The sequence below is a fragment of the Cyprinus carpio genome, chromosome B7 (genome assembly GCF_018340385.1).
Source record: "Cyprinus carpio isolate SPL01 chromosome B7, ASM1834038v1, whole genome shotgun sequence".
Taxonomy (NCBI): domain Eukaryota; kingdom Metazoa; phylum Chordata; class Actinopteri; order Cypriniformes; family Cyprinidae; genus Cyprinus; species Cyprinus carpio.
This window is the reverse complement of record NC_056603.1, coordinates 43065451-43083386: the sequence shown is the minus strand read 5'-3', so window position 1 is coordinate 43083386 and position 17936 is coordinate 43065451. Positions and strand designations below refer to the sequence as shown.

General features: G+C 41.1%; 1 protein-coding gene across 1 annotated transcript in view; it reads right to left on the bottom strand.

Moving 5' to 3' along the window:
• LOC109080050 (adhesion G protein-coupled receptor L3-like) overlaps positions 1–17936 on the bottom strand; it is a 288219-nt gene that overhangs the window by 70421 nt on the left and 199862 nt on the right. Inside the window, exons 9-19 of the mRNA XM_042726857.1 lie at positions 17367–17371; positions 16381–16534; positions 14627–14764; positions 12986–13102; positions 12698–12891; positions 12224–12601; positions 11733–12132; positions 11277–11516; positions 10951–11182; positions 10812–10861; positions 10506–10727 (exon numbers count right to left, since the gene is read on the bottom strand). Coding sequence (XP_042582791.1) covers positions 10506–10727; positions 10812–10861; positions 10951–11182; positions 11277–11516; positions 11733–12132; positions 12224–12601; positions 12698–12891; positions 12986–13102; positions 14627–14764; positions 16381–16534; positions 17367–17371 — 2130 coding nt within the window. The remainder of the gene's footprint in view (positions 1–10505; positions 10728–10811; positions 10862–10950; positions 11183–11276; positions 11517–11732; positions 12133–12223; positions 12602–12697; positions 12892–12985; positions 13103–14626; positions 14765–16380; positions 16535–17366; positions 17372–17936) is intronic.

Here is a 17936-nt window from a genome sequence, read left to right as displayed (position 1 = left end):
AACACAGAAACATAAGCAAAATATTTAAAAATCTACTCAGCTAATAAAATAAATTAAGAAAACAAGCTCCAAAAACACATATTCATGGCTTAATATTAACTTTAAACAGTAGTTTCTGGCTAAAATATGAGTCCATAATCCATAACAACACTTCCTCCAGTGAAAAAGTCCATCTCCTGTTGTCTCACGCATCAAAATCCAGCCACATATTTGTTTAGAGCTGTTTTGGACTGTTTTAAACGGTGCTTGATCTGTGCAGATTTCTCTCCTGATTCAGACCAGAACACTTTTAAACTGCAGGAAGTGTTAAAAAAAGTAAAGTCGTGACATTTATGGATTATAAAAAAACTAAAGTCGTTATTATGGATTATAGATTCATATTTGAATTAAATACATCTTAATGATGGATTTGTTTCTTTTTGTCTTCTCCAGATGTTAACTGATAGACTGGAGTGCTGTGGATTATTGTGATGTTTTTATCAGCTGCTTGGACTCTGATTCTGACGGCACCCATTCACTGCAGAGCATCCATTGATGAGACACTGATGTGATTCTACATTTCTACACATCTGATGAAGAAACAAACTCATCTACATCTGGGATGACCTGAGGATGAGCACATTTTCTTTTTTTTTCTTTTTTTTAACTAAATGAAACTGATTTGATTCTTACAAAGTCCAGAGCGGAAAAGTGAATTTGCAATATTACTTGATTTTGTTTTGTTTTCTATGGTTGGGATGAACTGTAAACCAATACTATTTACTTCTCCACTGTATACATTTGTTAGTATTGGAAGATGGTGTAAAAATAGGAGAACGCATCTCTTACTACAGTAGGATCGTGTTTAGGCAACTATAAACACATAAAGCGGCCCTCACCATCATTAAACAAAACATTTAACAATTAATAATATATAAAAATCAAAAGCACATAAAACAAGACACAAAAGTGCTGCTGCGCTCGTGAGCATCGACGAAGAACGAAGGTTTGAAACGTTTCTATTAAAAAGTAAAAAAAAATAATGAGCTTCAAGATTGAAAACACATGAAATGTTATTCAAAAGTAAAACGTGTGTGAAGGATCTGAAAACCGTATTTTGGGAATTAATTTTCCCATCTCATCCCCCTCTTCACAACACCGTCATGGTTTTAAATTGCTATTCTTGAAGATACAATCATATTTAATAAATATCAGTCAACTTAACTTAAATAAGTAGAACTTAAACATTGTTGCAGCCGTGTATATTGGGTTTGCCAAGAAATCAACACCCACTCATAATTCCCATGAACAAAAGATTGAGAACACATGAAATGTTATTCAAAAGTAAAATGTTTTGTTTAACAACATTAACTTACAATAATAATCAACGACTTCTCTTTATGCTCATGTATTCCCTCAGGTAGACTCATTAATATCTAACAGTAAGTTGTTGGGCTCATGAATATTAATCATGTTGCCATATTCACCTATAGTGATTTGCTAAAATTAAAATGCAGACACTGAAAGGTCAGCACTAGCCAATGGGATTACAGCTTGCATATTAGTCCCGCCCACTATCAAATAAAATGCTTCTGTTTGGCCTTAAAGCCTTCATTTAACTTCACATTTTATGCAATTAAGCGAAATATTATATTCTCTGATATAATTACTATGTATTTATTTATTTTTTCAAATATAGTAGCTTATTAAAAAAAAAAAAGTAAAAAAAAAAAAAAAACCTCTCAATTCTGACTTTTTTTCACAGAGCTGCAATTATGAGTTAATTTTATATATCTGTTATGCTTATTTTAAAGCTTTGGTCTCAATATAATAGCTTGGGGAAAGAGCAGCAACTACATTCTTCACAATTTCTCCTTTTGCAATCCTTGTATCAAAGAAAGTCCTCCGAGTTTAGAACAACATCATTTGATCATGATTGCAACTTCCATTTGAGCAGCTATATTTGCATATAGAAGTGTATAAACAAATTTGCAAAAGGGAAGTTTTAAAAACCCTTTTAAATTTCTATGCTTTCAGCAGATGCTTTATAGTCTTATCAACAATTTTTGGGAAAGCATACAATACCACTTTTCCCCCCGTGATGAAAAAATTTAAATCAATGGTTTCTTCTTGCTTTATATAAAAATTTTTCCCCCTATTCTCAATAAAACCTTTTGTTGAAAATAGAAAAAAAGGGCCCATACAGACGGGAAAATATACAGAAAAAACCCGTAATTTTCACCCAAGGGGGCCGCAGCTCCCCAAAACCCCAATGAACATTTTTCTTTTTCAGAACAAACGGGGTTTTTAGTTTTTTGGGGGTGTTTTTTGAGGGAAAAGGGCATAATATTTTAAAACATAAAAAACCCATTTCCCCCTTAGAAAAGCACACTCGTCCCCTTTAAGGTACACTGAGTTTTGGTTTTGAAACACCGCTGGAATCTTTTTAACCCCGGGATCAGGTCGGGTATCGATCCATCACTGTTTTTAATAAAAAAAACTCTGCCCCTTGGAAGCATGTAAAAAAAAAAATAATCAAAATCTCTGCGTTTCCCAAGAAGGGACTGATTTCTTGAAAAAACCCATTACTGCCCAAGCGGGGAAAGCAAATCAACGGATTTCACTATCAGATTCTTGCATCGGGAAATAACTTTTGATTGCTTGTATAAAGACGTTTCGGGACAAACATAACATGAAAAGAGTTTAGAAAGCGTTAGAAATTTTATCTTTAATTACATTTGCTTTTTGGGGGTTTGGGTTAATTTTTTTAAAAGAAGTCCTTCTGCTCCCCGAGTCTGCATCATTTTGATTAAAAAAACAGCAAAAACTGTAAAATATTTTTTATATTTAAAAAACCCATTTATTTTTTTTTTTTTTAAATGTGAAAAAAAATTTTTTTTAAAAAAAAAAATTAATTTTTCCCTGTGATCGGGAGCGTTTTTCCCCCATCATCCCTCCAGTTTTCAGTGTACATGATTTTCAGAAATCATTCAAATATGTGATTGCTGCTCAAAAAAACATTTTGTTATTACAACTTTAATTTTTTTGAATTCTTTGATTTTTTCCATTTAAAAGGGGAAAATTTTTTTGAAAAAATTATAAAATGTTTTTTATTTCTTTTTGCCCCCCAATTTAATGTGCCCTTGCTAAAAAAAAAGTTTTTTTTTTTTTCAAGTATTTCTTATCCTTTAGTTTTTCCCGATGTGGCTTTTATTTTTCATTGTTTTAATTTTTTTGATTTTTAAACTAAAAACTGAATTCGGGCCCCAAACAAAGGGTTTTATTTTGTAACTAAAACTAAAAAAAAGATTTAAAATTTTTAAAATTTGAATATTTAAAAAATTTATTTTAAATAAATGAACTAAAATTTTTAATTATAATATTATTAGTTACAAAAAAAAAAAAAAAAAAAAAAAAAAAATCCATCTGAAAAAAAAAACAAAAAACCAAATCGTAATATTTTAAAAAGGAAAAAAAAAAATAGAATTGGCCCCGAACTAAAAATTTTAAACCCCAAAAAATTAAAAAGGTTTTTAAAAATTTATTAAAAAAATATATATTAAAATTTAAAATTTAAAATTTTTAAAATAAAAACGGGTTTAATTTAAATCATTTAAAAAAACTCCCGGGGGAGATCCCCTTTTATGAGGGAGCTTTTTCCAAAATGATTGAAAAATTCTCCAGTTTTTCAGGAATTTTATATGGGGAACTATTTTCCGGGTTTTTTCACCATCCCTGACCAAGTTACGTTTCTTTTTGAGGCATATCAAAGGGGTCATTTCAAATGAATTTAAACCAACCAGTTTCACACTAGAAGGGTTAGTCGGGAAAAAACATTACAAGAAACAGTGAAACGGGTTTTTGTCCTAATAACAGGGATTTACATCCAAAAAAACACTTTATCAGGGGTTTTTGGACCCTGAAGGGGGGCAAAACAGCGTTTTCTCAAAAATCATTCAGTGCATGCTGGGGAAAAGGTGCCCGGGCAAATGACCCGACGGGCCCGCAGCGGAGCCAAAACTAAAAAACCGCAGGCCAAATGCGATCTGAGAGGCTGTGTTTTCCCAAACCGCAGTTCGGAAAAAAACCCCCAAAAAATTCTAACCACAGTTACAAACGTGACCTAAAAATAGCTTTTTCAGAGATTTAAAAAGCAAAAATCTCTCGTTTATGCCCCAAAAAAAAACAGTCCTGGGTAATAATGGGGGGCCCAAACAAAAATTTGATCCTTTCCTAAAAAACCAAATTTGTAGTTTACCAATAATTTCTTTGTTTGAAAAAACTGCCCTTTTTGAAAAAAAAAATGGCTTTAAATTTTAGTGAATGGCATTTGTGGGGACTTCAGATCTTAAAAAAATGTTTTTTTAAAAAAACTGTACTTTCTGAAAATAAAAATTAATAAAAAAAAAGGGGCCAATTTGTCAATTTAAAAAGGGGGGAAATTGTTTTGATTTCTGAAACACACTTGGTATACACTTAAAAGGGCATTTTTAATAATTCCCCCAAAAAAATTTTTTTTAAATACATTTGAAAACACTAGTTTTAAAGGAATACCCTTTTTTTTACAATTAAAGCCCTTATTATCATTTTTTTAAATGTAGGTGTACGCAATATTAATTTTAAAATTAAAATATTTCAAAAAAAGCAGCTTTTACAAATGTGTAAAATTTCAAATCGTTTTAAAACATGACACACAATTTTTAAAGAAATTATATATAAGCAATTTTAGTTCACCCTAAAAAGCTTGTCTGTAATTTAGCAGTACTTTTTCATTATGTAAAAGACATAAAAGTAATTATGAAATTACACATAAGCGAATCCTATTTCAGTAGATCAAAACACTTTAAAGTTGAACTAACTGCATTTATATAAACTGAAACTATAATACAATTCAACTTAACACTTCACCTTACTTATATTTCTGCACTAAAAGCATGCTTAAGTGCCCTATGCGTTTCAGCGTGTATTTCCTGTGATCGTCAGGCTGCTGTTCGCTCATGCAAGCGTTTAACGCGAGTGCATTAGTATTGGGTAATTTGCAAAGTGGAGGTTAAATTTGCTCAAGGCCACAAAGTACACAACACAACCTCACAAAAAAAAAAAAAAAAATATGGGAGGAGCATGATGTGGTGCGAACTGAAGAGAAAGCAATGAAAGCTGATTACAAAATAGTAAAGATGAAAATACCGGGGGGGACCGAAATGCTCGACCCTGCGCTCCCTTTTCTGCAGCACAAAGCCAAAGAGAAGCGCTTTAGTATCAAACAGAAAAATACCAACAGTCTCAAGATCTTTCACACCGAACACACAAAAAAAAAAAACGAAGCCTAGTTGCTGTATCTGTATTTTGTTTCATCTTTTTAATTTAATTATTGCAACACAAATCTACAAGTTATTCTGATTGTTGCGAAGACCCCACAGGAATCCATTGAAAACTGCATTGGTGTCTGGTGTGAAAGAGCCATTGGAAGCACATAAATCACATCCTGCTGAACCCAAAGGAAAAGATGAATCCAGTTTGAGACTGAATCAGAATGAGATCAAAAACTTCCAGCATGTCATAATGCCCTGCACAAAAAGAGACGATCTGCTGAAAGAGAAGTCAGTAGAAAGGGAACTGGAAGACACAGTATTTATTAAATCCAACAACAGAATGTAATTCAAAAGTCAAAATACAGGTAAAAATAATACAAGAAAATTACTGTTGGATCAGTGGTTGGTTATAGTTGACCAACCAAATGACACCATACACTCTCAAGAAGTGCATCTTAGTACCTCCAGTGTGCAAATATTTCTACTTTAAATGGTATATATTTGTACCTATTTGAAAAGTTAGCATACCAGTGACAAGCTTTGCACCTTTTTTTTCTGCAGTGGCATTTCAGAGTCATTCAGTGTTCATAGTTATAATGGTTTCTATTCTATAACTTCACAGCTGACAGATCAGGTGCTGATTGAGTTTCAATAATATCAGAAAAGTTTCATTTGAGTTCGGTGTGGCTTTAATGGTCATAATGAAAGAAACGATGGATCATTTAACTCAGAAGCTTGAAAATAAATGGAAGAAAGGAAACAACAACGCTCAAAGCTGAGTTTCAAGAGTTTTCCAGGACACACACTGCATGAGTTCTGAACAATGACTGAAACTATTGTGACTTGTGATTGGTTGTATCACGTTTCATAACCGCATAACATGTGATGTGGACAGAATCTGGTTTTATCATGTCTGGTTATGACAGTGTTGCTGTTTTATTGTGTATGCTGTTATCTTCTCATTTCTTATGTTTCCGTCATTTTCTCTTTTGCTTTGCTTTCAGGTTTCAGGTAAAATACACATTATAATAGTATATAACTAATACTAAAACATCATTGATTCAACACTGAAAAGGTATTTGCATGTAATGAGTATTTGCATGCAATTAAAACTTAAATGAAAAGGAGAAATGTTGCCATACTGTAGCAACTAAATGAAATAAATCATTTTTAGACTGAAGTAGAAAATTAAAACACAACATAGTTATAAACTTAAATAAGCTATTTCAAGATATTAATTCATATTTTAATAGTATATTAATAAGAAGAAGAAAGAGCAATAAGAATAGCTTAATTTTAATAGCTTAATAATTTTTGCCTTGACAACCAAATGAAATAAGTTTTCAAAATTAAGTATTAAAATTACTAAAACTTGCTAAAAAGGAAATTAAAAAAGACAAAATACAAAGAAATTAATACTTTACACTCAATAATATCAATAAACACTACGATAGTATTTAAATAATACTAAAATAAACACTAATTTAAATGCTGAAAATGATAAATAAGAACAGTTGTATGTAATTAAAACTGGCACAATTTAAACTTAATATTTGTGTGTACTATGCCATTTTTTATTCGAGTATTGTGATCATTATTTTACTTGCACAAGAACCCTAATGTAGCATACTTGTATATTTGGCTCACTCCTTGTGGGAAGGGAGCGCCTCACACACACACGAGATGAGATGTTTTTACATCAGTGATCCCTGTACACTGAGTCCCCTGAGCTCCAAAGCAACCAAAGGCAGATTGAGCTTAAAAATTGCACCACTTCGATTAATTAGCATGAGAAGGGGTGCTGACAGCCCTCCATCAGAAAGTGTGAGCGTGACGCACGCGATCGCTGCGGCTGTGCAAGTGAAGTTTGCAGAACTGTGGTGGACACGAAGTGTGAATTTCTCAGAAAGAATGATGGAAACAGGTGTTTGGTGCTCCATGCTCGGGCATCCTCCAATCTGAAAAATGACACTCCTTAAAGGCAAGTTATTAATTTTGAGTGTTCTGGTCTCAGCCATTACAGGCCCGGTCCAACAGAAGAATGAAGATGATGGGTTTGATTAAACTGGATACACCTTTACTTTTGCACATGCAGTGTAAGCCTTGGAAATAAAATTGACTGCTCGAACACGTACATTATACTTAGGAATATATTACTCCACAGAAACCAGAAGGAGTGCTGGGGAACGCAGGTCTTGTCAGGATTCAACATTTAACTTTGCTTGTGGATGATTCAATTCAGAAGAATTTTTGACCGTCCAATAAACTGGACTTTGCATTTTTTGGTCAATTGGTATAAAAATAAAATAAAATAAAATAAAATAAAATAAAAAAAAATAAAATAAAAAAAATTAAATCATAAAATAATAAATAAATAAAATAAAATTAAATAAAATAAAATAAATAAAAACAATAAAATGAAATAAATAAAATAAAATAAATAAAATAAAATAAAATAAAGAAATAAAATAAAATAAAATAAATAATAACAATAAAATAATAAAATAAAATAAAATATGAAAATACATAAAATAAAATAAAATAAAATAAAATAAAATAAAATAAAATAAATAAAATAAAATAAAATAAAATAATGAATCTCTAATTTATGCACTTCCATTACACAAGCAATGGTCATTCATTAAAGAGTAATTTGACTTAAAATATTATGTTTAGATTGTCACATTTTAATTGCATGATTTGCTTAATAACATCTATAATCTAATATTAAAACTTGAAAAAAAAAGAAAAAGAAAAAGAAAAAAAACATAAAGAAACAATACTTTACTTTTGTCAATGAATGAATTGAGAAAAATTGTCCAGCAATTGTATTTTTGGACCGATAATGAAAATGTGCATTTTATTAAATAGTTTATTAGATACACAGATAAATAAATAATCTTGAAATTTGAATGAATCATCCTTAAAATCCTTGAATTTTAACCAATTGCATGCTTGCATGCATGATTAATGTGGATAAATGGGACTAATTTCGCGCTTCACTACACACTCGTATCAGGTCTTCCACCATCAGGTTTTTAGGTGTCCATTCCAAGAGGGGGAGTAGGGTGTGTGGGGGCGATGAACACATAACAAGAGCAGGCCTTGACACGAACAATCTGTCGCACAGGTCGGCGTAAAAATCGGATAATGACATTGTGACGATAAATCGCTGAAGATAAAACGCAACGAAAGCGCCTTCAAAGATAATGAATGATACTGAGCGTTCAGAGGAAAGACCGAATGAAGATCCAGACCTATGAGGGCATGTCCTAAAAGGATTAGGGGCCAACAGGATTCAATGTGCAGGAGATCGACCAAGCCGTTATTAGACGGACACGAGGTTGCGGGGGAAGTTGTTAGGGGGGGCCCTGGTGTGTAGGGTAAAGCAACTAACACACAGCTGAAAAGGGCGGGGGTCTCGGAGGTCCGAAGACAACGACACCGGCGGGAAAAACACGGCAAGACGGAGACAATAAAAATGAACTCCAAAAACGTAATACCGCAGAGTAGTCCACGAGAACGCCGCAAAGTCCTCAGGAGCGAGGGGAGAGCCTCAGACGGAGGTTCGCTTCGACCCAGTGCAGCATAGTTGTAAACAACGCTGACTGAGAATCCAGAGCTCATCCTACAAACAACGACAGCTAAAAAAAACACCCACCGCGCCCATCCGCTGCTGAAGCTCCCGAACGCCTGCGCAAAGAGAACCCGGCCCGACACACCGCACTACACCCAAGCGTTGCGATATTACGCTGCATATGACAAGAAGAATAAGAATAAGAGAGTCTGTATAATGCGGATATAGGTTGATAATTTGGAAAAAACCCGTCCACCAGACCTGTCCGCTATCACCTGACATGGTGCCATTAAATGAGGAACCAAAAGTGCAAGGAACGGCTGAGTGTGTGATGGAGCCATGAGAATGCAGTTATATGCCCGGAAGGTCAAGAAAATAGGGCAGAAAATGCCCTGTATAGTTTTTTGGCTATATTGATAAGCATATATAGAGGTAGCAAGACTACATGAGTGCTGTTTTTCCCAAATGATTGCAAATGATATTAGTTGATAGGTACAGTAATTGAAGGAAGATGTCCCTTACATTTTGACACAGTTTGGTCATTTTTGTGCATCCCAACAAAAGAGTTCCAACAAGAAAGCCGGGTTTCGTCTCCTACAACCGGTAGCGTCTGTGTTATGACGCCAAACGGTGACGTCGCTGTTCGTCGCCAATGCTACGTAAGGCCGCTTGGTTATCGCTCGACGAGCAGTAACGGCGGAGGTTATAGTGCTCCAATACCGGTAAGCTGCGCGTTACAGCTCCAACCGGCGAGGGGCTCCAATAACCTGTGAAGCTTCCAGCAGACAAAAGGCAAATTTGTGAATGTCGGCTACAGGAAATTGGTGCAGGACTAGCGGTGTTCTTTACAAACGGACCAATCGGCCAACCTACTGGTCTAGCCTGCCATTTACAGCGATTTAGTCAGGTCGGAAAGGGACGTCGTATACAAACTTTTCAAAAATGCCAAGGGAACAAAAAGAAAAAAAACGGTTCAGCGTTTTAGTCTGTCACGGTGGTCTGTTCTGTGTCTCCCTGGTGCACTAGAGGTCTCACTTCCCTTATTGTCATCTGCGTCGAACTGTCATTCCCACTAGCCTTAGCTGCTCATCACTGGGTCTGATTTGTCAGCGTCACCACGTACCTTTTTTGCACCTGTCTTATCCCGTTTTTCGTCTGGCGTTCGTAGAGTCCTGGTTATAGGTCACCCTCGGTGTGTTCGTTGTTTCTTGAATGGTTGTGTAGGTTTGTCGGGTTGCGGACTGATTACTGGAGAGGACCAGGCCTGGAAAATGGTAGAGATTTCTGGATTACCCATTAAACACTGCTTTGGATCTACCTGGGTGTGTGCCGTGTCGGACAGAAGGACGGCCGGCACACATAGATCCAGGGTGTGGGAGTGGGAACGGTGCCCCAACCACCGGAGGACGAGGGTAACTACGAACTTAACTACCCTTCGTCAAAGGGGGCGGGGGTGGGTTATCCTGCTCAAGCGTTCGGGACTATGCGTTAGGGCGGGGTATAACGATGAGGCCGCTAAAGGATTTGTTTAATGACTGCCTGATTGAACCTTTGGGCCTCGTGGGGATGAAGGGGCGGGAGATCCTAGACTTTTGGGGTTTACCCATTAACCGCGCCATCGTGCTACAATGGGATACTTCGACCACCCTCTGTGTCTCCAGAGAAGATGGCACCAGCCAGCGCCACATCACAAGATGAGAACGGCCATCGGCCGTGCCACAGCCCAAGATGCCTCCATCCCAGTGCCACAGCAAAGATTGCCGCCAGCCCAGTGCCACCACATCGATTGCCGCCAGCCCAGCGCCACAGCACAAGATGGCCGCCAGCCCCGCCACAGCACAAATGGTCCGCCCGCCCATCTCCACAGAGCCCAAGATGGCCGCGGAACAATTAGGTTACTTTTCCAGGATGTGCCAGATCCTAGAGATTCCAGGAGTACTCACATCAAAACGGCCGCTGAGCCAGCGCCAGAGCCCAGTGGCCACCAGTTCAGCTACCACAGAACAATATGGCCGCCAGCCCAGCGCCATTGCACAAGATGGGTTGACTCAACTCCTGATTCCTTCGTGAAAAGCCACCGGCCGCCAATCAAATAGAGGCCGCAAGAGTAGGAGCCAGGCTCAGCCGTTCGTCCAAACCCGTAGGACTTCCCGAGCAGGCGCGCTGCCGTCACCGGAGGACGTCCGAGCAGGGCGGCTGCCGTCCTAGAACGTTCCGAGCCCAGCTGGCCGTCCAGGAGGACTTCCCAGGAGCAGGCCCTGCCGTCCGGAGGACGTTCCAGAAGCAGGCCGCTGCCGTCCAGGGGTACTTCCCCCTAGCAGGCCGCTGTCTGTCCAGGAGGACGTTCCCGTATCGTGCCGCTACATCCAGGAGAACGTTTTTGTTCCCCCCCCCCCCCGAAATGTTGCCCTGTCGTCCAGGTGGAGTGCCCAAGGTTCCCGAGGCGGTGCCTGATGCCGAAGCGTGCCCGAATAAGCTGTTCCAGAGGCCGAGTCGGGCCCGATTCTCGTTCTGGGAGGTCGAGGTGGTTGCCCGATGACGTTCCGGAGGTCGAGCGGTGCCCGATGCGGGCGGTGCCCGATGCTGTTCCCGATGCCGAAGGCGGTGCCCGATTCTGTTCCGTAGGCCGAGGCGGTGCCCAAGCGTGCCTGATGCGTGGCCGCAGGTGGTTCCCGATGCATGTCCGATTCCGAGCGTTGTCCCGATGCCGTGCGGTGCCGAGGCGGTGCCATAGATGCGTTGCCGAGGCGGTTCCCGATGCAATGTCCAGATGCGAGGCGGTGCCCGATGCGGTTCCCGGAGCGAGCGGTGCCCGATGCGGTGCCTTATCGGTGGCCGAGGTTTTCCCGATGCAATGCCCGAGCCGAGGCGTGCCCCGCTTCCGAGGCGGTTCCTGAGGCGGTGGCGAGCGTTCCGCCGATCAAATGTCCGATGCCGAGGCGGTGCCCGTTTGCGCGAGGCGGTTTCCCGAGCGATGCCGGGCCGATGCGGTTCCCGATGCCGAGGCGGTGCCCGAGGCCATGGCTGTGCCCGAGGCGTCCCCGATGCCGAGGCGTCCCCGATGCAATGTGTGCGCGGCGGACAGAGTGCGGATCGTGCCGAGCGGTGCCATAGACCGTGGGGGGGCGGGGGGGGCCAGAGACGGTTCCCAATGTAATGCCGGACCGGGCTGTTCCGCAGTCGAGGCGGTGGGCGATGCCGTCCGCAGGTCGGTGCGGTGCCAGAGTGTTTTTTGGTTTCCAGAGACCGATGCTGTGCCCGAGGCTGTGCCCGATGCGGTGCCCGATGCGCAGGCCGAGGTCGTTCCCGAGGCGGTGGCCGTGATGCGCAGCCGAGGTGTTCCTGAGTGTGGTGCCCTATGCAGATTTTCTTCCCGGGCGGTGCCCGTGTCCAGGCCGGTTCCCGAGGCCGTGCCCGAGGCAGTTCCCGCGGGGGGCTGTCCAATGGCCGTCCTGAGGCCCGTCCTGAGGCCCGTTCCTGAGTCCGTTCCTTAGGACCACAGTTCCCGGAGGCGGTGTCCCTGGTCCGATGTTCGTTCCTATAGGCCGTTCCTGAGCCATTCCCAGAGGCGGTGGCGATTCTGTTCCGAGGCCGAGCGGGTCCCAAGAGGCTCCGGTAGGCGACTACCCTTTCCAAGGCCGTTCCCGAGGCGGTGTCCTTGTTCTGAGGGTCCTTTGCCTGACTGCCGTTCCGCAATGCCGTGACCGGCCACGTCCACAGAGCCTGCTCCTTACTGGCTCCCCGATTGTCAGTTCCGTTTTCGGAGGCCCCTCAAATGGCGATTCCTCCCTGGCCGTCTGCACACGGAATGGAACTGTCCCCGTGGCACCTGAACTGCCTGTCCCTCGTGGCCCCTTGAAACTTTCGGTCCACCGTGGCCCCAGAACTGCCTGGTCCCCTCTTGGTCCGCTGAACTTTCAGGGGTGCCACCGTGCCCCGCTGTCGGACTTCTGGTCCCTCGTAGGTCCCCCCTTGAACTTTCGGGTCCACACATGGCCCTCCTGATCGACCAAGCCACCGGGTCTATAGCAGGAGCCAGCGCGTGCCGGTCCCAGTTTCCCCTACAACGGCCTGGCCCGCCAGCCCTCCCCCTGTTCTGGCCTCCACCGAGTCCAACCCTCCCTCCTGGTCTCTTTGTTTTCGTGTTATTTATTGGTTTCTGAGGAGCATCTGGAAGCTGCTCCTTACGGAGTGGGGGTAGTGTCACTAAAAATGGTCTGTTCTGTGTCGTCACCTGGGGTGGCCACAAAAGTATGAGGTCCTCACTTCCGCACATTATTATGTGCACTGTCCGTGTCCAACTTATTCCCACTAGCCTTAGCGTGCGCATCATGTTTCAATTTCTTCACATGTCACCGACTTACCTTTGTTTGCACCGGGACTGTCCTGTTTAATACCCTGGTTGTTTGATCGTTTGTTTACGGCGAGATAGGTAGCCTTGTGCTATATGTCTCCACACTGGTTGACATGTATACGCGCTGTGCTAAGTCAAATCTTTGAAGTGTTTCGTATTAATGTTTCTCTTTTTCGTGGATGTGATTACCTGATTTGACATTGCCTGGCTAGATTAGGTTCTGGATTACCCATTAAACAACTGCATTTGGATCTAACCAATGGTGTGTGGGTGCGGTCTGGGGTGTGTCACAAGTAACATCATACGTCATGTAAAAAGTACCCCTAGTCCGCAGCAACGCATCCATTGGTGGAAGCGGAGGTGAGTTGACTGTTACATACTATTATAGAAACATTAGTCAACATATATAAGAGTTTAGAAATGTGTAAAATTAAAATGCGTTATGAATAAATAGACTAGAACGTCAGTGTGTTTTATAAGAATCATAAAACTTGTAGTTTCTGATTAAACCACATTATTATCATACATACATATTCACATATATTCGATACTATTTAGCACCCTCCTTTTCAAAAAAGGTGATTTAGCCCAAAGTTATGTTGCAGGTTTGAAGGAGTCCCACAAAAGTGCTTTGAAAAGAACACTTTATTGTGTTCTTTTAGTGAAACTAAAAGACATCAGCAACCTCAAGTTTGTAATTCTTGCACGTTATTCAACAAGACAAACAAATGGAATCGCAAAGTGCGACGTGTGATATCGCTGTGTACAACACAGCCAGTCAGATGGTCATTATCACAAGATAAACACGACAGGAGCGGTTGTACAGTCTCTCTGATGACTTTTTTGCTCATTGGTTTTCTTGAGTTGGAGCACTACATCAGCCTCTCTTTCTCTCACATGCACTGAAGTATATAGCATGCTCCATCTGCGGGGATCCATAGCGGACGGGGGGGGGGAATCATGTTCCGGCTGGTAGTTTATTTAATCTTTTGAAGGGTGCGGGCCTTCGCAGAGCCCGGTCTCGACACAGCCAAATCCAAAAACGGTGTTTAGATTTTTGTGAAACAATTGGTGCTAGTAAAGTGAACTGGACACATCCATTACAATGTCCGCTAAAATTGTCTATGAGGGCCCGAATAACAGGGCCCGAGGTTTCTGGACCAAAATCACAAAAGTACCAGGGACACAATGTTTACACATCATTTCGTGGCGAGCCTAATTTCAAAAGCAGCAAGAGCGATATTTTATAAAAAATGTGGAAATAGCAATACATGTAAGTGAGGGAGTGACGAATGATCGCGACTGCAAAATGTTATCCCTCAGCTCTACACAATTTAGAGACAAGACAGATCCCCAGTGAAGACCTCGTCTCCTAGACAGCCACCGGGACAAAATCTGACTTGCCTGGGCAGCCTGGATTGAACTAGTCGGGTGGTTCGTCTGGTCAGGAGGTAGAACTGTGCCCCCCAACTGAGCCTGGATCTCTCCCAAGTTTTTTATCTCCATTCTGTCACCGATGGAGTTTTTGGGGTTCCTTGGCCGCTGTCACCCAATTGCTTTGCTTATTTGGGAGACACTTAATATCCAGCCGATAAACCACCAAGAGCGGGACTTTGACCTTCACAGATCACCTATAAAGAAAGGGTCATATGATTCGGACATTTTCTCTTTCTCTTTGGATGCTTGACTCAGATCGATCGGTGCAATAGAGAAGATCTGATAACTTGCAAAGACTAACTCATCAGACCTCCCAAAGAGATACTTCTTTATAAAAGTTGAATTCATCCACACACAACACTAAAACAGCTTCGTGTCTACAAAACACCCCTCTCATGAAACTACATCACGTATGTGGGAGGATTTGCTAAACAACCGCGCCTCATGCTTAACGCAAGGAAGAGAGGACGTGGCCAACAATGAAAATATAATATCCTCTGTATGCCAGCACAAAAAAACGGCTAAAGGGGCCATATGTGGAGGCCATTCATGTGTGTGACATAAGTAGGGATATGATGAAAAGAACGAACAAAAACAGGGGTGACACATAAAAATTGTTGTGGGTCCCTTACGCTCCAAATAGGAAAAAACACGACGATACAAATCAGTGTGAGAGTTTAAGGTTGTATGTTATAAACCACGGATTCGCAGAAGGAGGTCAAACCCAAACATATACATGTGGTGCGCGCATGTTCTGTGATGGCTAGGTTCCTGATTCTGGGAGAGTTAGACTATAGATGCCTGGTCTGTACTGTTCTAGACACCACAAGTCTGTACGTACACATAGTTACAGATATTGAATGGATTTGCCGCTGAATGATTCAAACCTGATGTTTCAAGCAGCAAGTAGCGCTTGCTTTTAGTCATTTCTCAGATCACAAAGGCAGACAATATCGGGGTGTTTATGTTTAGACCAGCTGATATGCTACGCATCTCACTAAAAAAATGGTGCTGGTATAAAGTCAATTATAATCATAATTATGATCCCCAATACGATCTACTAAATCCTTGTTTGCTGAGCTGGTGGCGGTTTTATGTTTACTGTTTGTTGAGTTTGCAATGCGATCCGTTCAGTTTTTCAAGCCGTGGGCTAACATTTCCATCACGGAAAGCAAACGCTTGAGGGCATTCAGCCATCACAATGCTCTGGATCGCTGCCAAGTCACCATACACCTAAGCTTTTTTTTTGTTTGAGACAATGAGCGTGTTGTACAAATTATACAGTATTTGAAAACAAAAACCACACTAAACACATTGCATTCCAACAAACCACATCGAAAATACAGCAACTTAATGTTCTGTTATTCTTAGCATCATCATATGACCCCTGTTGAAACTGCGAAAACGATCTGACGATGACATCACTGATCTCATCTTCAGTGAATTGCAGTCCTGCCTTTACGCGAAAATTGAGGACTGTAAAGTTGCTTTGAACATAGAAACATCGTGTATTGTTTAAAAGCACTAAATAAAATAATGGCGTAATTCTGACTTTGAGCTTTGGACTTTAAAGGCAATGAAGATATTAAGGTTTATAAAGCACCACCATCGTGATTTTCGTGTAAAGCTTGCTCTGAAAGGCAGTGGTTTAAAGCTCTAGACATAATACATCTGACGTTGACATATAGGTATAGTGGTGTAAAATGTCAAACATCAAGTACCTTGTTTGAGGCTCCGAGCGGCGCTGTCCGTTTCCCTCCAGGAGTGAGATTCCTGACTGGACGTCCAGCAGGTCGATCATGAGTGGGTGAACCATTGCCCGATACGGGTGTTAGGTGAGTGTCACCACCACTCGGTAACGGTGACGCGCTTGGTCTGTAATAATACATGGAAAGCTCGACGGGAAATTCAGGATACCAGCAGAGTTCACCGCGGCATTCGAAATCTACAACCCAGCACGGCCTAAGATGAATGTGTTTACCATTGAAAAAAATACATCACCTTTATCTAATCATTTCTCCACTAGAAAGATCTTTTTTTTATGTTGTTCATTTATGTGAAAGCTCTGAATGAAGTGACTGAGTAAAGCGTTTTTTTTTTGCAGGTGTGTGTTTGTGTGTTGATGACGGTCAGTAGAAAATGAAGGTGTGGGAATAGGTGTTAGTGTTTCCTGCCAGCTCCAACAGCAGAGCGTGATGATAAACAACAGCCAGGTCATCACAGAGCTTTGAGCCGTCCCAGTCAATGCATGGATGAAACTATGTGAATGTATAATTATTTATCACTTTAAACAGAACGTTTTTAGCAGTCTGGGATTGCCAGGAGCCTGGTGCCTCAATCCATGCAGGCAGGGGCATCGTCAAAAATTCAACAATAAGTCATGTCAGCTATTCAGCGTGACAGGTATGAGATTAATACATATTTTCTGCTCAAAAGCCATTTTAGATTGTTTGTAATAACATTCTATTATGACCTAATGAGGATTTTTATAAAACCAATGAACCCCGCAATTGATATCAGTGTAGCTTTTTCATAATAAACTAAACACCGGTTTATCGTTTCTCATGTGAACACCTATTTTATTCTAATTTTTAAAAAAGCCACAAGCATGCATAAACAACACATGGTGAACCATATTGATCTCAGAAGACATATATCGAGTAGCTTCATCTGTTTCATCTGTGAGAGTCAGAAAGGAGGAATTTACCGTCCCTGAAGATGTGGACTTATGAATCATGTTATACTGATTGATGGATCTGCAGAGATCCGTTATATCGTATACTGTATTATAACTTTGTCTATGATTAAACGTTTGGTAATACGGTTGACACATGCACGTGATGGTCTTATTTTACATCGGCTCACTCTCTGCAGCATCAGATCATCTCGTAGAGGGCAGGCTGAAGAGGTGAGTAAGCGAACGACTCTCTTGACTTCCCCAGAAGTTGCAGACTCTGTTCTTTCTCGTCGTGGCCAAAACACGGGCGGAGACCAGAGCCACGCCTCTCTCGTGTGTTGATTTGAATCACAACACTACTGCCTCCATCTAAAGGAAAAGATTTGTTTATTTTGCTAATGAGATCAAACTAAAGTATGCCTGTCCTTTCTGGGACTGCCTTCTGGGTTCACACACAGCACAGCACCACACACACACACACACACACATCACCACACACAGGCAACATCACACACACACACACGATTTGTAAACTGGTAGCAACGTGATTGGAGCAACTAATCAGCCCAGTGCAATTTCGTATTATTTATATATTCTCCT